Source organism: Equus caballus, chromosome X, assembly GCF_041296265.1.
Source record: "Equus caballus isolate H_3958 breed thoroughbred chromosome X, TB-T2T, whole genome shotgun sequence".
NCBI lineage: Eukaryota > Metazoa > Chordata > Mammalia > Perissodactyla > Equidae > Equus > Equus caballus.
In genome coordinates, this window is record NC_091715.1 from 129440836 (window position 1) to 129466767 (window position 25932).

General features: G+C 40.6%; 1 protein-coding gene across 4 annotated transcripts in view; it reads left to right on the forward strand.

Moving 5' to 3' along the window:
* SLC9A6 (solute carrier family 9 member A6) overlaps positions 1-25695 on the forward strand; it is a 69797-nt gene extending 44102 nt beyond the window's left edge. For all 4 annotated transcript variants that reach the window (XM_070257859.1, XM_070257860.1, XM_070257858.1 and 1 more), the window contains 4 exons: positions 3697-3727; positions 6002-6081; positions 19064-19169; positions 23001-25695. In XM_070257859.1, the coding sequence (XP_070113960.1) occupies positions 3697-3727; positions 6002-6081; positions 19064-19169; positions 23001-23273 (490 nt within the window). In that variant the 3' untranslated portion in view covers positions 23274-25695. The remainder of the gene's footprint in view (positions 1-3696; positions 3728-6001; positions 6082-19063; positions 19170-23000) is intronic.
* Positions 25696-25932: the final 237 nt, after the last annotated feature.

The following is a 25932-nucleotide window of genomic DNA, read 5'->3' on the forward strand; positions in this document are numbered from 1 at the left end:
TTACTTTACAGTCTTAGGTTAATTCCTGTTGTTTTTGTTGTTATTTGAGGGTTTGGGGGCCTCTTTGCAAATGGAGACTGGAATTTAAGTTTCTCTTCCCTCCCCCCAAATTTGTCTAGTACAGTTTTGAGGATGCTGATAAGTCCTTGAAGTTTAAGATTCATGCAGACTTAGACTTGACCTTACATTCTTGCTTCTTCATTTACTAATTCTGTGATCTTGGGCAAGGTCCTTAATTTTTTTAAGCCTCACTTTCCTCATTTGTAGTGTGCATTTGATCGTACCTCCCTCCTAGGGTTGTTGTAAAGATTCAGTGAGCTAATGTCTGTAAAGCTCTTAGCACAGTGTTTCAAATGTGCCTTTTATTCTTTCCTTTGATAAATACTGATGGAGCACCCACCAGGTGCCAGGCACTGTTTTAAGCTCTAACTTAGTGGTTCTCAACTGGGGGTGATTTTGCCCCCTGCCAAGGGACATTTGGCAATGTCTGGAGACATTTTTGATTGTCACAGTCAACGAGAGGAGGCTGCTACTGGCATTGAGTTGATAGAGGCCAAGGATACTGCTAAACATCCTACAGTGCACAGAGCAGCCCCCCACCCCCTGCAACAGTGAGTGATCTGGGCCAATATGTTAGTAATGCGAAGGTTCAGAGAGCCTGCTATAGAGAGGTGCGGTAGTGGTAACGAGATAGAAAAGATCCCTGGAGGAGACAGACAATAAACTAGTAAACAAATGAAGATGACAATTTTAGATGATAGGAAATGCTCTGATGACAAACAAGGTACCATGGTGGTGACTGAAGATAGAGTGTATTTTATAGACGGAGGTCAGGAAAGGTCTCTCTGAGGTTACATTTGAGCTCAGTCTACCTGAATGACAAGATATCGCCAGTTAAACAGTAAGCAGGAAAAAGAGCGGTCCAGGCAGAGGGGAAAGCCAGTGCAAAGGCCCTGAGGCAGGAACAAACTTAGCCTGTTTAGTAGACAGAATAATGCCCATGTAGCTGGAAAATAGTGGTGGAAGGATAGGTAGGAAATGAGGTGGGCAAGATCCTATGGGACAGCAGTTGACAAACGCGTCCTGTAAAGGGCCAGATAGTAAATATGTTATGCTTCAAAGGCCATGTGGTCTCTGTCTCAACTACTCCACTGTAGTGTGAAAGCTCCCATAGGCAATACGTAAATCAGTTGGTGTGGCTGTGTTCCAACAAGGCTTTATTCACAAAAACAGGAGATGCCCTGGGTGTGGCTTGTGGGCTGTAGTTTGTGGACCCCTGCTATCGGGTCTTGTAGGACATGGTGAGGAGTTTGGGTCTTAAAATCCAGTTGGAAATCTTGTAGGCTTTTAAATCCAGGGAGTGACGCCATCTATTTTACAGTGTAAATGGATCACTCCAGCTGTTGTGCGGACAACGGATCCTCAGTGAGTTAGAGCCAGCCAGCTATTCCTATGTCCTTTCGCATAGTTTGTGACAGTCACATTTGGCTCCCTCTCATTTACCACACAGACTTTGCACTTCTCCGTCTCCAAGCCTTTGCTCGTAACGTTCCTGCCTGAAATTCTCTTTCCCTCCCAGGAAGTGACACAGCTCAAATGCCACTCCTTTGCCCTCTGCTTTTGATCAGAACCACTCTTCTGTTTGCCTAACGTCGGGTGTCTCTACTCAACCCTTATTTCAGTTAGCCCTGTCATAATAATGTTGTGCTAAGAGCTGCCATTTAGCGAGTGTTTATGATGGATCAGATAGTCTCTTAAAATCTTCAGATGCATTTTCTCATTTAATCCTTCCAAGCAACTGTGTGGTGGCTGTTTTCCCACTGATACAATTACAGTTCATAGGGCTGCGTAACTTGACTAAGTTCACACAGCTAGAAAGGCGCTGAGGTCAGATTGGCACCCAGCTCTCTCTGATTGCAGTCCTTGGGGGTTATGCTGTAGTTGTGTCTGTCTTCCCCGCTGGGCTCTGAGCTCCTAGAGTACAGGGCCGTATCTAACTCATGTCTATAGCCTGTGCCTAGCACAGTGCCTGGCAGATAATAAGTGCTCTATAAAGGTTTTAGCACATGGAATTGGCTTCCCATAATGTTCCGTGTGAGTATTACAAATGTGCTATCCCCGAGACCACTAGATGTCACTTTAGATGCACAAAAGCGATTAGAGTTTAATATGGCTAAGAAGATAGCAAACAGCTTCTGGTCGTTTTAACAAAGAAGAAATGAGGCTTTCTTTGAATTATGAATCTGGTCAAGGCCATCTGTTTTCAAGTACTTGACCGTGATTCACTTGCCTTCCAGATGAGGTCTTGCATCATTTTTCGTCCCTTCGGTGTTATTCGTATTCTGGGATGCTACTGCTGCAGCTTCTCACACTGCTCTGTTTTCTGTGCTGTCTGTAGTAGTGACCTTGATCGATAGACATTTGAGCACCTATTGTGTGTCAGGTACTGTGCTAGACTCTGGGGATACAGAGATGACTTGAGACGTGGCCTTTACCCTCAAGGAGCTCATAGTCTATTTGGGGAGACTGACAGGTAAATAACTATACTGTGCTAAGTATTAGAATAGAGGACTCTAGAAAGTGCTGTAAAAGCACAGAGGAAAAAAGGATTCTGCCTGAAGGAGTCATAGACTGGTTCATTTGGAACTCAAACAAGGAGTAGGGAAAAATGAGGGACAGTGCATTTCAGATAGAGGGAACAACATGACAAAGGCTCGGAGGCTCCGGAGAGGACAGGGATTTGGGGAGAGGAGTGGTCCAGTGCGGCTAATGTAGGGCATGTGGAAGAGAGTGAGGGGACGGGTAGGTTGGAGTGGTGGGGGCTGCTAGTTTGTAGAGAGTCTTGAAAGTCGCACAAAAGACTTTAGACTTGACCCTCTGTGTCATAAGCCGCTCTCCAAGTCTTTGGTCAAGGGAATAACCCAGTCAGTTCTGTGCTTTTGACAGTTAACTCTAGGGGAGAGCTTGGCAGCTGGGAAACCTTATAGCCAGTTGCTACAGACCGCAGTGAGTCAGAACGAGGCCTGAGCTTGAGCAGTTGGAATGGAAAAGAGAGAAAATCTGAGACAGTTTAGAGAAAGAATTAACAGAGTTGGTGAGTACTCGTGTTGAGGAGATAGGAGTCAAAGAGGATTTCTTCGTAATGAAGCTGTTCCCTGTGGTACGGAAAGCAGGAAGTTTAAGCAGATAAAAAAGAATTCTGAAGAATCAAGGCTAATGGCTATCTACTAGCCTGTGAGAAAAATATGTAATTGGACCCTCTCTTCAGTCATCATAACAGAATGTTGCCAGGAGAGCCGAGAGGTCCGAACACAAGCAGCTCCCTCCTGGAACTGCATGGGGCCAGGCTTGTTTTTGGAATTACCCAGTAATTCTTATTCAGCAACGGGCGCAATGCTCCTTTCTCGGACTCTGCTTACAGTGTACTTGGAGTCGGAGAAGAAACGCTGTTTTTCTGAAACTGGTCAATGGCATTGCAGGAAGAGAATCAGGAGACTCTGCTTGCCTCAGGAGCCAAGCTGTTGCTAAGGAAAGTGACAGGAGCCAAAAATCTACATCAACAACCACAGAGAAGCGACAAAATGTTAACAATTCCTAGCTTCTGTGTTCAGCAAAGTCGCTGCCTGACAATGTACATGTGACTAGACCATGTTTTTGGCTTCAAGATCTCATTTGCCTTTTGTGTTTCTCCTTTAGGGTTGGTGTTGATTCAGACCAAGAACATTTGGTAAATATGCACTCGTGTTGTCTCTGGCATTTCTGTCGAATGTGCAGTTGTTTGGAAAGAAAACAATCTACTATAGACTTCGTGCCACTATTATTTAGATCCTGTCCTATTTGCATCGCTTTTAACTGACGTCATTCCTGGCTTTTCTCACTGCTTGATAGAGACAAAACCAAATTTTAGACAGTGTGTGGTTATCAAGGGTAACAGCTCTCATATCTGTCCACCAGCCTGGGCTTTGGCCACAGAGGCGAGCAGTCCCTTAAGCACTCCTGGGTTTTCAAGTGACTGCTCTGGCACAGGGAGCCTTTTTCCACTTGGGTTTGCGCATGAAGCCTTGTCTCTGATGTAAGTCCCACTCCAGCTGCTCTTCCTGTGTAACTTTCAAATTGGATGAGCAGCAGCTGCCCTTGAGAACTGCCTAGAAGCTTTGGAATCTTCAGCCAGTCCTCCCCGCTTGTTCAGGAGAGTGCACTTTCTTAAGCCGTGCCTCAGCCTTGCCTCATTTCCTTGCTGTTTCCTTGTGTCACCTTCCCGATTGTTCCTCAGAACCCGAGTCTGGTAGACTGAGTGCAGAGTAACCCAGTGCCTTCTCTAGACTGAGCACTCTTTTCTGGTATTTTCCATCCGCTTTTTAACGGTTTTGAGCACCATGAATATGTGAGTGTCCTAGACAATATATGGGAAATCACAGAAATTAGGTTTTTGAAGATGCAAACTATCTATTTCAAAACACAATTCTTTGTCTTGTCTGAAACAAACCCTGGTCAATTTGTCTTCAGGGTGTGGTTCAAAAAAAATCAGATTCATTCCCTAAATGCTGATTTTGTTTGCTGTTGAGTGATGAGCATACATGTGATACAGTAAGTGCTTGCTGCTTTTATGGTCAGAACCTTAACATATAATTCCGTGGGCTTGAAATACATGTAAAAATCAGGCTGGATAAATTCCCATGATGCTGAGCTGCTGGGGTAGTTTCCAAGCGGTCCTAGCGCCTCAGCGCCTCCACCCCCATGTCCAAACAAGAAGAAAGTTCTCGCCCAGCTCAGCAGACAAATGCTCGATCGCCGTCTGCATAAATCTCAACCTGCTGTGTTACCTCTGTCACCACGGAGGAGAAAGAGAAGTGCAGTGACAGGGAGAGAGCCAGGTGGGTGACTGCCGGCTGTGACAGAGAGAAAAAAATACCGTTTTTCCCTTGCCCTCGAAACCCTATGGATGTCTTGGTTTGTTATATTACTGACTCAATATTTTGAGCGTTCGCTGGGAAGCAGACAGGAACATTATAATAAGTATGGAGTGTGTGGGGGTTGGGTGTATAGGTGTTTATGTGGTGAGGAGATCAGGAGATTTATAGATTAATTGCTCTTCAAAAAGTAGAGAGACAAACCTATGCCTACTGATGTGAAGGGCAATAGCGGTGTTTTTTGGTTCTCGGAAGCCCATACAGCATTCTCAAACATTTTTATATTGTGTCTGTTTTGATACACATTGAGAGGGAGATTCATTTATTATGAGGCTCAGGAAGGAACCAAAACCCGGAATCTAAACTCTGTGCTCCTTAAAAGTCATGGAGCCACAGAACATTCTTGCTAGAAAGGGCCTTTGAGATTCTCTAGCCCTCACATGGTATACATGAAGAAGTTCCAGCCCAGAGAGGAAAAGGGACGTGCCCAATCAGTTCATGTCAGAGCTGAGACAAACCAGATCGCCTAAGTGCCCCACTACTGACCGCACCGTATTACAAAGAAGGACCCAGTTTATGTTTTTGGAAGCTATTTTTGAAGAGGCCCACTTGCTATGTTAGTTTTCCCTCCTAGCCAGTCAGACGTACTATGGAATTTCCCTACTTGCTTTCATTTTGCTAGTGTTCTAAGAACATAGTAGCAACTTTGAAAATACCAGTTGCTTAGTTTGAGACCTACGGCAAATCCCAAATATAGGGATATCCATGTGATATTTTCTACTTAAGGTGCAATTCACATTGTGAGTGTAAGTCTTTCAGATTTAGGGGCTGAATTATTCCATATTGATTTTTTAAATAACAGTAGACTCATAAATCAGCAAGCACCCTGAGTAATAGAGGTGTTCAGAAAAACATTTCAATTTCTTATTCCAAACCTGTACTATACAAGCTATTAAGTTTCTAATGTTACCCGTATTGGAGAGTATCTCATATGTAGTAGGCTCTATTTCCGATTCTACAAAGAAATGACTCTTAAGTAAATGTGTTTTGATCTTTGTGTATATATTGATTTCTTTATTATCTGTTTGCAGGGTATTCCTGAAAATGAGCGAAGAACTACCAAAGCAGAGAGTGCCTGGCTCTTCCGGATATGGTACAACTTTGATCATAAGTATCCTTAGTTGAGAAAAAAAAATGGTAGTATGAACATGGACACTTAGAATTTAATGGAGCAACTGTTTTGACCACTCCCTTCCTGAAGTGGCTTATAAAACCTATGTTTGGTCTTCCCTTTCCCCTTCAGAGTAGTGGAGAAGGTTATTAAAGGAAACCCACACAAAGGAATTCCTCTGAAAACCCGTGGAATCAGTAGGGAGCAGTGATTGCAGAAGCTGACTGTTTGGAGGGACTCAGGAGCCCTTACGATAGACTGTCTTTGATATGTAGGTTTATTTATTGAGCAAACTTTAATATTTATTGTCCTTTAGCTAATTTAGTGGATCCTGCAGAAGATATTTGTTGGTTCTTGTCAGTGTACTTGCTAGGGTAAAAGAGGAAAGGCTGCCTTAGGAAGAAGCATGGGAATGAGATAAAAACACAGTCCCGGTAGATACTGCCCTAGTCAGTGATAGGCCTCTTTTCTCTGACCTTCCCAAAGACTGGGAGGTTCTCATCTGCGTTCAAATGCTGGTGTTTCCTTCTTTGCCAAGTTCCCTTCTTGTCCTATTATAACAGTCTTCATCATAGCTATACTTTGGGTCATGTTATAGCCTATAACCTGTTTGAGTCATGTCTTTTAAACAACATTTTGTCACTCACTATTCATTAAAATGAATTTCTTATTTGAAAATAGAACTAGAAAAAGGGACTGTGGAATTCTTTGGGGCTGACACTTATCAGTAAAAGAATCAAAACCTGGTTCATAGTCCACTGAAGCACATTTGGGACAACTGTAAAAATCTTTCCTTGCTTTCAACCTTCTGATCAAAGCCTTGTATATTTAAGAAAAATGCGCTTGACACTTATCATTAGAAGCTACTGTTTACTGTATTCTGTTTGTTAGATTTTTTACGTTCACTTTTTGTAAGTACTCAGATTAAATTACTGTATGGAAACAAGAATGCAAGCATATCTATGATATTAAGACTCCCATTAGAGAGATCCTGGCTCTTTAAAATTGTTTAATGATTATGTCATTACTTTTGGCTCTAGTATCAGCATTTTGGGTATAAGCCACTCCCATATCTATTGGGGCTTTTTCATCCCTCTGATTTAGCAAACATTGTTTGGTGTTTCTTGCATAAATTATGTTGTACATTTTCTGCCCAATATACAAAACAATTAAATGATGCTAATGTAGAGAAAGAGTAGAATGATAGCTTATTTTTCTGTATATTCTTATACAAGCAAACACCAAGACTTGTTTGACTCAGTCCTACCCTGATAAGTACTACTAGACTAAGACTTGGTCATTTTAGTACCTAGTACCCTAGTAGATGAATCATTCCTCATTCTAGATTTCAGTTCCTTTGTGTAGCCAGACTGCTTGTTTCTTATAATTGAGATATAAGCTAAATAGAGTAATGTGCATAGATCTTAAAGGTACAGCTTGATGAATTTTGACCTGTGTATACACCTGTGTGCCTGCCACCCATATACAGACATAGAACATTTCCAGCACCCTAGAAGGTACCCTGTGTTCTCTTGCAGTCAGTAATAGCTTCCCCTCCCCCTCCCAAAAGGGCAACCACTGTTCTGATTTCTAGCAATATGGATTAGTTTTACCCGTTTTTGATCTTCATATAAATGGAACGATATATTATTTTATGTCTTGCTTCTTTCATTCAACATTGTGTAGTTTATCCATATTGTTCCCTGTACCAGTAATTATTTTTCATTGCTGTGTAGTGTTCCATAGTATGAATACGTAGTACAGGGTTTGTTTTTTTTCCTCAACCATTCTACTGTTGATAAACATTTGGGTTGTTTCCAGCTTTTGACTATTGGAAGTGAAGCTAAACATTTGTGTATACATCTTTTGGTGGACATCGCACTCATTTCTCTTGGGTATATACCTAAGAGTGGAATTTAGGGCAAATATATGTTTAGCTTGAGTAGATATTGCCAAACAGTTTTCCAGAGTGGTTGTAACTGATTTACACCCCCACCAGCAAGTTGAGGGAGTTCCAGTTGTTGCACGTCTCCACCAAAACTTGGTATTTGTCTGCCTTTTAAATTTTAGCCATTTCACGGGGCTGGCCCTGTTGCCGAGTGGTTAAGTTTGTGCACTTTGCTACGGTGGCCCAGGGTTTCGCCGGTTCAAATCCTGGGCGCGGACATGTCACCACTCATAAGGCCATGCTGAGGTGGCATCCCACATGCCACAACGGGAAGGACCCACAACTAAAAATACACAACTATGTACCGGGGGGCTTTGGGGAGAAAAATGAAAAATAAAATCTTTAAATTTTAGCCATTTCAGTGGGTATGTAGTGATATCTCATGTAGTTTAACTGTCATCTCTCTGATGACCAGTGAGGTTGAGCATCCTTTCATATGTTTATTGGCCATTTGGATATCCTCTTTTATGAAGTGTGTCTGTTCAGTTCTTTTGGCCATCATTTAATTGACTTGTCTTTTTCTTTTCTTTTTTATTGCAGTAACTTTGGTTTATAGCATTATATGAATTTCAGGTGTTCATCATTTTATTTCGATTCCTGTGTGATTACCTCATGCTCACCGCCCAAAGACTAATTACCATCCATCATCACCCACATGTGCCTAATCACCCCTTTCACCCTGCTCCCCCAACCTTCCCCTCCAGTAACCACCAATCCAATCTCTGTCTCTGTGTGATTGTTTGTTGTTTTTATCTTCTATTTATGAGTGAGATCATACAGTATTTGACTTTCTCCCTCTGACTTATTTCACTTAGCATAATACCTTCAAGGTCCATGCATGTTGAAACAAATGGCTGGATTTCATCCTTTTTTTTTTTTTTAAAGATTTTATTTTTTTCCTTTTTCTCCCCAAAGCCCCCTGGTACATAGTTGTATATTCTTACTTGTGGGTCCTTCTAGTTGTGGCATGTGGGACGCTGCCTCAGCGTGGCTTGATGAGCAGTGCCACGTCCGCACCCAGGACTTGAACCGACGAAACACTGGGCCGCCTGCAGCGGAGCGCGCGAACCCAACCACTCGGCCACGGGGCCAGCCCCCGGTTTTCATCCTTTCTTAAGGCTGAGTAGTATTCCATTGTGTATATATACCCCATCTTCTTTATCCATTTGTCCCTTTATGGGTACTTGGGTTGCTTCCAGGTCTTGGCTATTGTGAACAATGCTGCGATCAACATAGGGGTGTATGTATCTTTACACATTCGTCTTTTCATGTTCTTTGGATAAATACCCAGCAGTAGAATAGCTGGATCATATGGTAGTTCTATTCTTAATTTTTTGAGGAATCTCCGTACTGCTTTCCATAGTAGCTGCACCAGTTTGCACTCCCACCAGCAGTGTATGAGAGTTCCCTTCTCTCTACATCCTCTCCAACACTTCTTGTTTCCTGTCTTGTTAATTATAACCATTCTGACAGGAGTGAGGTGATATTTCATTGTAGTTTTGATTTGCATTTCCCTGATAGTTAACAATGTTGAAGATCCTTTCATGTGCCTGTTGGCCATCTGTATATCTTCTTTGGAGAAATGTCTGTTCAGATCTTTTGCCCATTTTTTAAATTGGGTTGTTAGTTTTTTTGTTGTTGAAATGTATGAGTTCTTTATATATTTTGGATATTAACCCCTTATCAGATATATGGTTTGCAAATATTTTCTCCTAGTTGTTAGGTTGTCTTTTTGTTTTGTTGATGGTTTCCTTTGCTGTGCAGAAGATTTTTAGTTTGATGTAGTCCCGTTTGTTTATTTTTTCTATTGTTTCCCTTGCCCAGACATCGTACTTGAAAATATGCTGTTCAGACCGATGTCAAAGAGCGTACTGCCTGTGTTTTCTTCTAGAAGTTTCATGGTTTCAGGTCTTACATTCAAGTCTTTAATCCATTATGAGTTAATTTTTGTGTATGGTGTAAGATAATGGTCTACTTTCTTTCTTTTGCATGTGGCTGCCCAGTTTTCTGAACACCATTTATTGAATAGACTTTCCTTTCTCCTTGTGTGCTCTTGGCTCCCTTGTTGAAAATTAGCTGTCCATAGATATGTGGGTTTATTTCTGGGCTCTCGATTCTGATCCATTGATCTGTGTGTCTGTTTTTATGCCAGTACCATGCTGTTTGGTGACTATAGCTTTGTAGCATATTTTGAAATCAGGGAGTGGGATGCCTCAGCTTTGTTCTTTTTTCAGGGTTCCTTTGGCTATTTGGGGTCTTTTGTTGTTCCATATATATTTTAGGGTTCTTTGTTCGATTTCTGTGAAAAATGTTGTTGAAACTTTGATAGGGATTGCATTGAATCTGTAGATTGCTTTAGAAAGTATGGACATTTAAACTATGGTAATTCTTCCAATTGAAGAGCATGGACTATCTTTACCTTTCTTTGTGTCTTCAATTTCTTTCAACAATGTTTTATAATTTTCATTGTACAGATCTTTCACCTCTTTGGTTAAGTTTATTCCTAGGTATTTTATTCTTTTTGTTGCAATTGTAAATGGGATTCTATTCTTAATTTCTGTTTCTACTACTTCGTTGTTAGTGTAGAAACACAACTGATTTTTTTTTTTAAAGATTGGCACCTGAGCTAACAACTGTTGCCAATCTTCTTTTTTTTTCCTGCTTTATCTTCCCAAACCCCCCTGTAGATAGTTGTATATCTTAGTTGCAGGTCCTTCTAGTTGTGACATGTGGGACGCCGCCTCAACGTAGCCTGACGAGCGGTGCCATGTCCGCGCCCAGGATCCGAACCCTGGGCTGCCGCAGCAGAGCGCACAAACTTAACCACTCAGCCACGGAGCCGGCCCCAAAACACAACTGATTTTTGTATGTTAATTTTGTCTCCTGCAACTTTACTGTATTCATTTATTATCTCTAAAAGTTTTTTTGGTGGATTCTTTAGGGTTTTCATATATATAAAGTCATGTCATCTGCAAATAGTGACAATTTCACTTCTTCCTTTCAGTGTGGATCCCTTTTATTTCTATTTCTTGCCTGATTGCTCTGGCTAGGACTTCCAATACAGTGTTAAATAAGAGTGGGCAAAGTGTGCATCCTTGTCTGGTTCCTGTTCTTAGAGGGATAGCTTTCAGTTTTTCTCCATTGAGAATGATATTAGCTATGGGTTTGTCATATGGCCTTTATTATGTTAAAATACTTTCCTCCTATACCCATTGTATTCAGAGTTTTTATCAGAAATGGATGCTGTATCTTGTCAAATGCTTTCTCTGCATCTATTGAGATGGTCATGTGATTTTTATTCTTCATTTTGTTAATGTGGTGTATCATGTTGATTGATTTGTGGATATTGAAGCATCCCTGCGTCCCTGGAATGAATCCCACTTGATCATGGTGTATGATCTTTTTAATGTATTGCTGTGTTTGATTTGCTAGTATTCTGTTGAAGTTTTTGCATCAATGTTCATCAGTGATGTTGGCCTGTAATGTTCTTTTTTTGTGTTGTCTCTGTCTGGTTTTGTTATCAGGGTGGTGTTGGCTTTGTAGAAGGAGTTAGGAAGCTTCCCCCCCTCTTCAATTTTTTGGAAGAGTTTGAAAAGGGTAGATATTAAATCTTCTTTGCATGTTTGGTAGAATTCACCTGGGAAGCCATCTGGTCCTGGACTTTTATTTTTTGGGAGGTTTTTGATTGTTCTTTCAATCTCCTTACTGCTGATTGGTCTATTCCAATTGTGTATTTCTTCTTGATTTAATTTTGGACAGTTGTATGATTCTAAGAATTTATCCATTTCTTCTAGATTATGCAATTTGTTGACATATAGCTTTTCATAGTATTCTCATAATCTTTTGTATTTCTGAGGTGTCTGTTGTAATTTCTCCACTTTCATTTCTGATTTTATTTATTTGAGACTTCTTTTTTTTTGAGATTTTATTTTTCCTTTTTCTCCCCAAAGCCCCCCAGTACATAGTTGTATATTCTTCGTTGTGGGTCCTTCTAGTTGTGGCATGTGGGACGCTTCCTCGGCATGGTTTGATGAGTAATGCCATGTCCGCTCCCAGGACTCGAACCAACGAAACACTGGGCCGCCTGCAACAGAGCGTGCGAACTTAACCACTCGGCCACGGGGCCAGCCCCAAGAATTCTCCCTTTTTTTCTTGGTGAGTCTAGCAAAAGGTTTGTCAATTTTGTTTATCTTTGCAAAGAACCAGCTCTTGGTTTCATTGATTTTTTCCTATTGTTTTTTTAGTCTCTATTTCATTTATTTCTGCTCCGATTTTTATTATTTCCTTCCTTCTACTGATTTTGGGCTTTGTTCTTCTTTTTCCAGTTCCTTTAGGTGCACTGTTAGGTTGTTCGTTTGAGATTTTTCTTGTTTGTTGAGGTAGGCCTGTATTGTTATAAACTTCCCTCTTAGAACCAGCCACTTTTGCCGTATCCCATCAGTTTTGGCATGTTGTATTTTTATTTTCCTTTATCTCCAGGTATGGTTTGATTTCTCCTTTGATTTCTTCATTGACCCAATCGTCGTTCAGTAGCATTTTGTTTAATCTCCACATATTTGTGGCTTTTCTGATTTTCTTCCTGTAGTTGATTTCTAGTTTCCTACATTTGTGGTCAGAAAAGTTGTTTAGTATTATTTCAGTTTTCTTAAATTTATTGAGACTTGTTTTGTGGCCTAATATGTGATCCATCCTGGAGAATATTCCAAGTGGCATTTGAAAAGAATGTGTATTCTGTGGTTTTTGGATGGAATGTTCTGTATATATCTACTAAGTCCATCTGGTATGTTGTGTTGTTTAAGGTCGATGTTTCCTTATTGATCTTCTGTTTGGATGATCTATGCATTGGTGTAAGTGGAGTGTTAAAGTCCCCTACTGTTATTGTGTTACTATCTGTTTCTCCTTTTATGTCTGTTAGTAATTGCTTTATATATTTAGGTGCTCCTATGTTGGGTGCATAGCTATTCACAAATGTTTTCCTCTTTTTGGATTGTTCCCTTTATCAGTATGTAGTGCCCTTACTTGTCTCTCGCTACAGTTTTTATTTTAACATCTATTTTGTCTGATATAAGGATTGCTACCCCAGCTTTCTTTTCATTGCCATTTGCATGGAGTATCTTTTTCCATCCCTTCACTTTCAGTTTGTGTCTTTAGGTCTGAAGTGTGTCTCTTGTACGCAGCATATATATGGGTCTTGTTTTTTTTGCAGTCAGCCACCTTATACCTTTTGATTGGAGCATTTAGTCCATTGACATTTAAAGTAGCTATTCATAAGTGTGTACATAATTATTGCCATTTTGTTACTTTTTTTCTGGGTGTTTTATTAATTCTTCTCTGTTCCTTTCTTCTTCTCCTGCTCTCTTCCCTTGTGCTTTGATGGTTTTCTTTAGTATTATTTTTGGGTTCCTTTCTCTTAATTTTTTGTGTATTATAGGTTTCTGGTTTGTGATTATGATGAGGTTCATTTATAATAACCTACGTATGTAGCAATCTATATTCAGTTGATGGTCTCTTTAATTTGACCTTTTCTAAAAGCTCTACACTTTTACCCTTCTCCTCCCACATTTTATGTTTTTGATATCATTTCCAGCCTTTTTTGTGTGTGTATCCATTACCCTCTTATCATGGAAATAGGTAATTTTAGTACTTTTGTCTTTTGACCTTTATATTATCTTCATGGGTGGTTGATCTGCTAACTTTACTGTATATTTGCCTTTATCAGTGATTTTATTGCCTTATTTGGGATGATTTTCTTATTGTAATTTGTGGTCTTCTCTTTCCCACTTAAGTCCCTTTAGCATTTCTGTAAAACTGGTTTCTTGGTGATAAACTCCTTTAATTTTTGCTTGTCTGGGAAACTCTTTATCTCTCCTTCCATTCTGAATGATAATCTTGCCAGTAGAGTATTCTTGGCGGCTGTAGGTTTTTTCCTTTCAGCACTTTAAATGTATCATGCCACTCCCTTCTAGCCTGTAAGGTTTCTGCGGAGAAGTCAGCTGATAGCCTTACGGGATTTCTTTTGTATGTCACTTATTGCCTTTCTCTTGCAGCTTTTAGGATTCTCTCTTTATCTTTACTTTTGGACATTTTAATTATAATGTGTCTTGGTGTGGGCCTCTTTGGGTTTATCTTGTTTGCTGCTCTCTGTGCTTCCTGTACTTGGATGTTTGTTTCCTTCCTTAGGTTAGGAAAGTTTTCAGCTATTATTTCTTCAAATAGATTCTCTGCTCCTTTGTCTCTCTCTTCTCCTTCTGGGACAGCCATAACATGAATGTTAGTGTGCTTGATGTTGTCGCAGACTACCCTCAGACTGTTCTCATCCTTTTTAGTTCTTTTTTCTTTTATCTGTTCAGCTTGGGTAATTTCCTCTAGTCTTTCGTCCAGCTTGCTGATCTATTATTCTGTATCATCTACTCTGCTGTTGAGTCCCTCTAGTGAATTTTTCATTTCCAGTATTGTATTCTTCATTTCCGATTGGTTCTTTTTTATATTTTCCAGTTATTTGTTGACATTCTCACTGTGTTCATCCATTCTTCTCCCAAGATCAGTGAGCATCTTTATGACTTTTTGTTTGAACTCTTTGTCGAGTAGATTGTTTATTTCTGTTTCATTTAGTTCTTTTCCTGGGGTTTTGTCCTGTTCTCTTACTTAGAACCTATTTCTTTGCCGCCTCATTTTGCTTCTTTCTCTGTGTTTATATCTGTGCATTAGGTAGGTCAGCTATGTCTCCCAATCTTGGAGACGTGGCCTTATGTACGAGATGCCTTATGAGGCCTAGCAGTGTGCTTCCCTCTCATAACCAGTTCCATATGTTCCAGGAGTGTCCCCTGTTTGGGCTACACGTGTCCTTCTGTTGTGGCGGGGTTGCTCTTGCTGCAGGTGCACAGGGAGTCTAGGCTGTCACCCAGCCAGCTGGTTGTAATGCTCAGCTGAGAGTTCCTGCTCTGGACCCTTCAGTCACTTTGTTGGGCGTGGGAAGCACCAGCACAGTTGGCTACAAGGTCTAATAGCACGTTCCTGTTGCAGTATTTCTGTTGATTAGGCCCCCAGCCTGGCTGGTTGCTAGGCTCAGGGGCTTACATTTGTTGTAGGCCTCAGGCCTGCAATGCTATTGAGCTCTCTTACAATTGCAGCTGAGTGGGGCTGTCCCCAGGCAAGGGAGCACCCAATTGTTTCATGCTTTAGAAAGTGGGGATGATCCCATATGTAGCTGTTTGAGAAGCACAAGTCTGTAGCTGTCAAGCCCCACCGCTGACAGGGCCACATGCACCATCAACACAGTCCTGCCCCATGCTCGTGCCCTGAGCCCTTGAAGCAGACCCAATCCCCCCACTGAAGAATTCTCACACACTCTACCAGTGCCCCACACACTACACCTGCACCTCTCACATGCCCTCCCCTACAGAGGCAGACCCACTTGCCTGCCTGCAGAGGATCCAAACACCCAGTCTAATGAGGCTGACAAGTTGCCTGAAGGTGGGGCTGTTGGGTGGAGCCAGTCCCTAGGGTGGGCTGCCTGCCCTTGTTCAGCTGGATTAAATCGGTGCTCTAGGGGGTGGGGCAGACCCTGGGCTAACAGGCCAGGGGAAGAACTCCAATGGTGTCTGCCAGCATCTGTGTCTGCACACCTGTACTAGCTGACAATAATGGCTGCCACCAATGTCTCAGTCCCTGGAGGATTCTCACCTCTTACCGAGATGCCAGAGCCTATGAGGTGAGTCTCTTTTCACCAAAGGACTGTGCACCTTACTTTCTGGTGATTGTAGGTTGCTTTCTGAAATGGATGAATTTGTGCATGGACCCTGTAAGAGCTGGCTTTATTTCCCCTTATGTCCAATAGCTTTTCTGGGGGTATCCCCCATTGTAGTTAATAGCCAGCAAAGCCAGATATTATGACACTCGTCTCAGTTGTGCTGAGTCCAAAGGAAGCTTATAGCAGTAACGTTACCCCGCTCAGGTCCCCCATTCCCTCCAGGGAAGGCTGTCTACCTTAGGATTGCTCCTGGCCAGCCATGAAGTGCTGTGGCTTGTGACAGTGGCTTTTTTCCTCTCCAGAAAGAAATTTCTGCCTCTTCCACCTCAATCAGGACTGTCCCTTGTTGGCAGGGGTTCTTTTTATCCAGTTTTCAGTTCTCTTTTAGGGGTAATTGTTCCCAGAGTAGTTGTAAATTGGTTGTGTCCGTGGGAGGAGGTGAGTTCAGAGTCCACCTACGCCACATTCTTGACGTGTCTCTTATCTTTTTCTTAGCAACTTATAGTTCTTTCTATATTCCTGAATTCAGTTTTTTCTTGGTGTTATGTATTGTGACTATCTTCTCCTAATCTGTAGTTCACCATTTAGTTTTCATAATCCTGTCTTTTGAGGAACAGAACTTCTTCATTTTAATAAGGTTTCTTTATTAATCTTTTCTTTTATGGTTAGCGCTTTTTGTGTCTTAAATCGTTTATATCCAAAGTCATGAAAATATTTTCCTGCATTTTCTTCTAAAAGTGTGGGTTTTTTTAGATGTCATATTTAAGTCTTCAATCCATCACAAATTAATTTTTGTGTATGGTGTGAGGTACGGTTCAAGACTTACTTTTTTCCGTACGAGTATTCAACTGACAGCACCATTTATTGAAAATACCATCCTTAGCCCACTGATTTACAGTGGAGCTTTGGTGTAAATCACTTGGCTATATAAGTGGGGGTTTGTTTCTGGACTCTCTTTTCTATTTGTCTATTTTTACATAAATACAACACCCTCCTAATGATTGTACTTTGTAATAAGTTTTGCTATTCAATAGGGGAAATCCTACGGTTTTTTTATTCTTTAGTATTTCCTTGACTGTTTTATGTCCATTGCACTTTCATCTAAATTTTAGAAACAGCTTGTCATTTTCTATACATACACACATATACTCACACACACACACGCACACAACCCACTGGCAGTTTTATTAGGTCTGTATTAGATCTACAGATGAATTTTAAGAGAACTGACATCTTAACAATATTGAGTCTTCTGATTCATGAATATAGTATGTAACTCCATTTATTTTGATCTTTGATTTCTTCATTAATGTTTTGTAGTTTTCAGTGACAAGTCTTGCACATCTTTCATTTATTTATCCCTAAGTACTTGATATTTTTGATGCTATTGCAAATGGTATTTATTTTCTACTTGTTTACTCTTAATATATAGACAATTGCATTTTTATATATTGACCATGTATCCAGCAATCTTGTTAAGTTCACTTACTATTTCTAATAATTTGTAGATTATTTTTTATTTTCTATACAGAAAATCAAGTGAATAATAACATTTTATTTTTTCTTTTCCAATACCTTACATTTCTTTTTCATGTCTTATTACACTGCCTGGACCACTCCAGTGCAATGTTGAATATAAGTGATGATAGTGGGCATTCTTGTCTTATTCCTGACCTCGGGGGAAGTTTTTCAATATTTCACCATTAAGTATGATGTTAGCTGTAAGTTTTTGAGATATCCTTTATAAAGGTAAGAATATTCCCTTCTATTTCTAGTCTACTGAGAGTTTTTATCATGAACAGGTATTGAATGTTATCAGATGCTTTGCATCAATTAAGATGTTCATATGTTTATTTTTTTCTCCTGTAATCTGTTGTTATGCTGATTTTCATTGATTGATTGTTAAACCAATCTTGTGTCACTGGAACAAATACAACTTGGTCATGATGTTTTATCCTTTGTGTACATCACTGGATTTAACTCGCTAATATTTTGTGTCTGATTTTTGAGTCTATTTTCATGAGAGATTTGGTTTGTGATTTTTTTTTCCTTGTAATGTCCTTGTCAAGTTTCTGTAACAAGATTATGCTGGCTTTATAAAATTCATGGGGAAAAATTTTTGTATTTTCTGGAGGATTGGTATTATTTCTTCCTTATATGCTGGGAAGATTTACCAGCAAAGCCACGTGTGCCTAGAGTGTTTTGTATAAGGAGGTTTTTAATTTCCTTAATAGATATAAGACTATTCAGATTTTTCTTTCTTTTCTCTTGTCAATATTTGGTAAGTTTTGGTTTTTAAGGAATTTGTTCTTATAGAGTTAAACATCAAGACTTGCTAGCCTCAGTACTGTGATATCAAGTACCACTAGACTAAGACCTGGTAGTTTCCAGGTTTTCAGTCGTTTTGTGTGGCCAGATATTTTATAAAGTATATAAGTGAATTTATATAGAGGACTTTAATCTTTACTTAGAATTTATAAATATGGGAATTCAAGACATTTTCTCTGACTTCTTCATTTTTAATTGAGAACAATCTTTGGTTGTAATTTTAGAAAATAGAGGATGTGTATACTTGTCTTTCTTCCTTTCTCTACTTTTTCTTGTGATTCTTTTTTCCTTCGAAGTATCATATATATTAGCACATCTGTTTTTATTTTTGTTTTTTGGAGAATAAATGAATATTGAAATGAGAGTCTATGATAGAGGAACTGATGACACATAATTTTTAAAAATGTTTTTAGACTTGAATTTCCTTTGATGCTCAAGTTTCAGTTCATTCAAGAGACCAGCTGAATCCACAATAAATGATTGAAACCATCTCTATTACTGTATTCTACTACTGGAATATTTAATCTCTTTTTCTGACTTTTGTCATTCTTTACTTTCTTCCATATATCCTTCAGTGCTAAACTGAGAGTGATTTTGTCTTCCTTTTGGTTTTAGTAAAATCAGAAAGGCAATATGATGTAGCGGAAAGGGCATAGGATTTGGAATCAAACCAGTCGGGGTTCGAGTATTGGTCCTCCATTTACTTCATTGTATGACTTCAGGTGGATCATTGACTTCTCTGAGCCTCAGCTACCATATCTGCGAAATAGAGATGATAATAAAATCTCCATTTGCTATCTCACTTACGTAACATGGTGATAAAATGAGACAACATACGCGAACGCCCTTTGCTGTCCTCTGAAGTGGTAGGTACACTGTGACAGTGGGTGTTCTCAAATAAATTGTTCTTTTAAATTTGTGAAGAAAGGAATGCAGCTCTTCCTTAACCAGCACAGCTATCTGAAGCCCCTGCTGACGCACAGTGGGCCTCCTCTTACGACAACACTCCCTGCCTGCTGTGGACCCATTGCGAGATGCCTAACCAGCCCCCAGGCTTACGAAGTAAGTTGGTTTTATCCAAAACCTAAATTCTTCATTAAGTTAAATTTATCTGCTCTGTGGATGGGCTACTGGTTTGCTTTGGTTTGCTTTGGTTTTACTTGCTTTTAAGGTATAAAATCCATGAGAGGGACTATAAGCACATTTTGCTCAGCCAGAAAATATATTGAAATCTATAAATATAATTCACAGCCTTTGAAATATCATTTGAAAACAGATATAGAATCATACCTCATCTTACTGTCAGTGATTTTAGTAGATAATTCTGTTTCCCTGCTGGTTTTCATTTATTTGCAGTCATGTGGCCTCAGCTCAGTACAAATGCGTATGTTTTAATCTATAAAGTAGAGTTGTCACAGTCATGTTAAGAAGATTAATAGTGCCCCTGAAGTGCAACAGATGGTCTTTTATTTCATGCCTACCAACTTTTGGATATTAGGGAAAGTTTACCTACGTGGGTTCCACACTGCTGAGAGGCGTGAGCATACTGAGATATAATCTAGGTTCCATATTTTTTCCTTAGCTGCCAACACAGGATTAGTGATCCGGCAAGTATTGCAACAAAGAAAGAAATGACAAAAGCCAACCTGCCTTTATTTATTTATTTATTTATTTTTAAAGATTTTATTTTTTCCTTTTTTCTCCCCAAAGCCCCCCAGTACATAGTTGTGTATTCTTCGTTGTGGGTTCTTCTAGTTGTGGCATGTGGGACGCTGCCTCAGCGTGGTCTGATGAGCAGTGCCATGTCCGCGCCCAGGATTCGAACTAACGAAACACTGGGCCGCCTGCAGCGGAGCACGCGAACTTAACCACTCGGCCACGGGGCCAGCCCCCAACCTGCCTTTATTTTAAAAGATGAACTTTTCATTTTTCAAGTTCTTCTTTTTAAAATCTTTGCTTCTAACTCAGCCTTTCAAAAATAATCTGTGGCATCAAATAAAGTGCTCATGTCAACAAAACCCACCAATCTTGACTACTCTGACACAACACCTTGAGAAGAGAAACGAGGCTGTGGTGAAGCAGTACAGACATGCGCCTCCCAGTCCCCTGTGACCTGCAATGTCGTGTGTTAGAGCAGATCCCACAGAGACTGGATGGAGAAGAGTAGACCTAGTTGGAGTGGCACCGGGATCGGGGAGGAATGCCTGCAGCTTTGGGTTACGTTGAGTCGGTGCACGTTTCTGGCAGATTGTACTGGTGGAGTGGGAGGGACAGCCCGTGTTCTCTTGTCTTTCCCTCCCGCATTGCCCAGGCTCCCCTCAAGCACAGTCGCCATTCCTTCTGTGCCGTGTGCCCATGTGGCTCTGTGCAGAGGGCTTTGGCTCTTAGATTCCAGAGACCCATTCACCAGCATCAAGAGCCAACAGTTCCACAACGGCTGTGTGTGTCCTGTGGAATATAGCAAAAAACAACATTGTTGTGTTAGTTTCTCAGGGCTGCCATAACAAAGTACCACAAACGGAGTGGCGGAACAACAGAAATGTATTGTCCCACAGTTTTGGAGGCTAGAAGTCTAAGGTCAGGGTGTGGGCAGGGTGGGTTCCTGCTGAGGGCTGTGAGAGAGAATCTGTCCCATGCCTTTCTCCAGCTTCTGGTGGTTTGCTGGCCATCTTTGGTATTCCTTGGCTTGCAGAAGCATCACACACATCTCTGTCTTCATCTTCACTTGGTGTTCTACCTGTGTGTGTGTGTGTGTGTGTGTGTGTGTGTGTCTGTGTCTGTGTCTGTCTCCACGTTTCCTCTTTTTATAAGGACACCCACCAGTTATGTTGGATCAGGGCCCACATTAATGGCCTCATCGTAACTTGATCATCTACAGAGACCCGTTTCCATGAGGTCACATTCCCAGGTGCTGGGGGTTAGGATTTCAACCTCTTTTGGGGGGATGCAATGTAACCTGTAACGACCATAAGACTTAACTTTTTAATGTTATTTTTTGTTGTCATTAACTGTTTTTTTAGTTAGAAAAGGAACATGCTTGTGGCCAGATATTGAAACAGTATGGAATGTACAAAGTGAAAAATAAAAGCCGCCCCCCTTCTCCCCCACATGCCCCGGAGGCAGTCTTTGTGAAGCGCTTAGTGCAGATTGTCTTACCCAAGTGAGCTCATAATAAGTGTATTGTTCTGCTACTTGCTTTTTTCACTCAGTGATGCATCATGGATAGCTTTCTGTGCGTACAGGAGGTCCGTTACCTGCTCTTTATTCGAGGCTGCATAGTGTGGCTATGCCGAGAGTGATTTCATCAATCTCCTATGGATAGAACTTTAAGTTGTTTCCTTTGCTTTTTTATTACAAACAGTGTTTACAGTGAATATCCTTGTACATATAAATTTACCCAAGTATATAAAGGTAAACAGAAGAGATTTTAAAGATTAAATTGGTGGGGCAAAAGGCATATGCATTTTGAATTTGCTAGATATTGCCCCAAACCTCAAACTTAATAAAGACATTAGAAGGTGCTGAAGAGCTCCTGCTGATGCGTGAAGGTGCCAAGAGTTCTGGTGTGAGTGTTGCTGAATTCAGTGATGGACGCTCGTCAGACTTAGTGTTAGAGCTAGATTGGGCAGGAAGGGATCATGGCTGGTTGGTGGAATGGGTTTGTTTGCTTTTTAATTCACATGTCTTTGTCTTTGAGTATTTAGGCAAATTTCTAGCAAGAGAAAATTTTTTATTATGTTTGTCTAATAGTCTCTTGAATCTATTTAACTTAGACAGATCTTAAATTTTCAAACATCCAGGATAGGAGAGCTGGATGTAAGATGTTTCTATTGGCTCTTCTTCCCTCAGGGAGTATTCGTCAACAGACTTTTTTGCTGCATCAATATGAGTGTTTGCAATGATTTTTACTCTTTACGTTAGAAAAAACGACTTTCTGATTTTTAAAAGTAACATGTACTCATTACCATAAAATTTCAGATAATACAGAAACCTAAAAAAATAAAAATCACTAGCAATCCTATCATGCAGAGCTCATTATCATCATTTTGTTAAATACCCTTCCAGACTTTTCTGTGCACATGTACATTTTTTACTTACCAAAATGGCACTATATATGCTTGACTTTTTTCTTTTTTGTAGAACTTTATTTAATTGTACTCTTTTTGACCGCAAAGTTTCCGTTAGAACCAAAGGTTAGTGAGTTGAGAGACAAGTATGCGATGAGGATTGAATATAGTTGGGTGATACTGTATTTCTAGGCACTGTTAATACAAAAATTAAAGCTTCGTTTATACAAATCCATTCAGTAATCAGTTGAATCTTGGTGAATACTCTCTGTGTGTCCCAAACTGCTAAGTGGTTGGGCTGCAGCAAAGCAGGGACTGAGGGTCTAGCGGGAGATGGTGTGTGGACCAGACCAGTACGCATGCAGGTATGATACAAAGGAAAGTGCCACTCCAGGAGAGGGATAAGTACAGGATGCGAGGGGAGAACACAGTGGGGACATGTAAGCTAGCCTTAGAAGATCAAGGAAAACTTCCGGGAGAAAATGACTTTTGAGCTGAGACCTCAGTGATAAGTAGGGTCTGGTCACATGAAGGAGGGCAGAGGGCGCAGGAGGTACGAGAAAGCAGGAGAGATTTGGACAACCGTCAGCAGTGCAGTCCGGCGGGCCCACGGTGGGGCTGTGGGTGGCAAGAGCAGATGGTGGCGTTAGATGAAGCCCCGAGTCACATGGCGTCTTCTGAGCAGAGGAAAGGACTTTAGACTTGATCCTGAGGGCAGCAGGCTATCCCTGAAGGGTTTTAAATAGGGAATCCTTGACATTTTCCCTGTCAGAAATGTTTCTTGAATTTCCCAACAATTCTTAAAACTTATTTTATTTGCATTTAGAACCAGGAGCAATTGAAAGATGACGACTCCGATCTTATTCTCAATGACGGCGATATTAGTTTGACGTATGGGGATTCTACTGTGAACACTGAATCAGCAGCATCCGGTGCCCCTAGGAGATTTATAGGAAACAGTTCTGAAGACGCCTTGGATCGGGAGCTTGCATTTGGGGACCACGAACTGGTCATTCGGGGAACACGCCTGGTTCTTCCTATGGATGATTCTGAACCCCCGTTAAATTTGTTAGATAATACGAGACACAGTCCAGCCTAAGCTTACTAATACTTAGTGATTTGTAAAATTTGCACATGTGATTGTGAAGAAATTCGTACTACCTAAAAAGTCCCAGTGCATGTCTCTGAATGTTTAAGCTGTATAAATGCTATTTATATGGCATCGAAAGAATATAAATATCCTGTACAAGGCAGATTGTGAGCAAACTATCCTTTTCTGTTTTATTGGCTGCACTATGTAGACTGGATCTGTTTTAGAAAGTTAATTTCACAGTGATGTTGTGTATTCCGTTAGCTTTATGTCTCAGTTAAAGTACAAAAAGTGACAGATTTACTCTTTCTTATATTTACCTGACACTTAACCAGAGTACCAAGTTCTTGTGATGTGAATTCATTTTGGTTTGTGGGAGGGGAGGGAGAGGAAAGAAGGAGTGTTATTTCTGGGGGAGCCCAGGGAGGAGAGGTTTCTTTGTTGGGAAACTTGTGTTGATCATTGCTGCCTTTGTTGTGACCTTTTTCTTTCCTTTTTCTCTGGCGGCCTGTTATGGCGCAAGAGGCTGATGGCATTCAGATCTTGCCCCATTCAGGTTGGGGAGTGAAGTGCGGGGGCCCTTTTCCCCCTTGCTGGGAAAGGACAGATTCGTTGAGTACAGTACACTGCTGTTCCGAAAAGAAGGCTGCAAATGATTTCCAAGACTTTGTTTCTTTTCTTCCAGACCGAGACCGCAGACGGAGTCGCATCCAGCCAGCTTAGCCAAAGTACAGGTGTAGATAGTCCTGGGCATTTGACTTCAATTTGGAGGGACTGGGGCGGGCGGAGAGGGGCAGAGGGCAGGAGGGGAGGAAAGAGAATGGTGGTTTCGGAGATCTCTCTTCCCAAATATGTAAATATTCTGTACCAGATAAGTTTAAATAAGAAATTCAATTGCTGCTTACTTTTTGATTATGTACTTTATCTGTATAGCAAGCTTTGTGGTCAGAAGTTTTTATATCGATTTAAATCGCTGCTCTTTAGCAGCCAAACAGGAGCAAAATGTAAAACTTTTGAACTTACTGTGTCTAATTGTCATTCGTTAGTCTATAGTTGATGTTAAAAGTTAATTTATGAATCCATGTTTGTTCCACACTACACCAAAGTCAGGCGTAAGAGAACTACAATGCTCTGGAGAGCTCGTTGCAAAGGCGGGCCTCCTTTGTGTGCACTGGGTGTAGTTGTCTTCATTTTCTTGTTACTTTTTAACGTGAAATACCTAAGCTGCCATGTGTGTTTTGTTTTACGGTTTTCAAGGAAGAGTACATAACAGTTTCCTGTTTCACATTCAGAGTATGAAAGTGGATGCTATTTGGCAATGCTGAAAATACCTAAAGGTGCATGGACACTTGGAAGGGGGATGCCTTCTGACCGATTCTGACCTGTTAATGTTTCAGAAGGAAAATAGAAACTTTTGTGGGTTTTCTCCCCTCAGGTCTGAGTAGCATTGCCTTAAATCTTACCCAATTCGAAAATTGATTTGTTTACATGATGTTCAAATTTTCCAATGAAAAATATCTTTCCAAACGAAATATGAGCTTATTCCCCCAAAGGTATCTGTGCTGTTGTCAACACTCCTTGAGGTTTTTAAGGGAATTCTGCTGTCGTCCCCTTGAGTGGCAGCTCTAACTGTCGGCGTAGCCATTTGTTCTGTAGTGGTAGTGACTTTCCTGCTATGCAGGAACCCCGTGAAGTGTCCATTTTATATGGTGTGTGCCTCTTCATGCAGTCAGTAATTTCTTGTTAATGTATGTTTGAGGGGCTTTGAACTTCAGTGTCGTTTACCCCCGGAGTTATTCAAGTTGTAAAAGGTTATACAAGAAATTAACAACTACTTTTTTTATTCTGTCAGGTTACTGAGCTCACTTTATGAAAATGGCTGTAAATACTTAGCATGCCCGATTCAGTAACTCGTCCGTTTCAGCATGCATAAGACTTTTTCTTAGGGAAACTGATAAAGCTTGAGTCAACTCAATCTGCCTTCGTACTTTATCAAAGGGGAACCAAGCCTGCTGTGCTTACATCAGCATCTGGAAGATTCTCCTCTCCTCTCATCTGTGTGCACATCTCCAAGCGAAGAGGAAAAAACAAACTCTGCTCATCCATCTGTTGGTTTTCGCCACCTGAGTGAACGTGGATGCAGTACAGTCTGAGTTACCATCTTGCACAAGTAGAACTGCTCTCGAACTTGCTTTTCTGTTCTTTGTGGACCCTACCCATTTGAATGACTTGAACGTTGCATCTTTTAAAGTTATTTTTTAAGGTTCCTTGGCATTTTATCCTAGTTGTCCGTGTTTGGCAATGTGCTGTTGAAGTGATAGACTTTTAATCTTTATGTATTTTTTGTTTTCCCTTGGAGTACTTGGACAGATGTTATAGTGGTTTCTTTTAGGAAAATCTGTCATTAAAAAAATTATAGCCTTGCAAATAACCACTCACTGTATTTGAGTCACAGTTTATTCTAATGAGAAGGAAAGAGTGCTGACTTCATTCATTTTTCCACCTATATACCTACTGGGAACGGGGGAAGAGTGATGTTTAAAAAAGAAGCAGAAACCTAACAACGTAACTGACAGGGTGGCAATTTTTTGGTGCTCATGTGTAAGGCTGGGTTATTTGCTTGTGGTTACAATTGGACCATTTAAGAAATACGACTCATAGCAGTCAA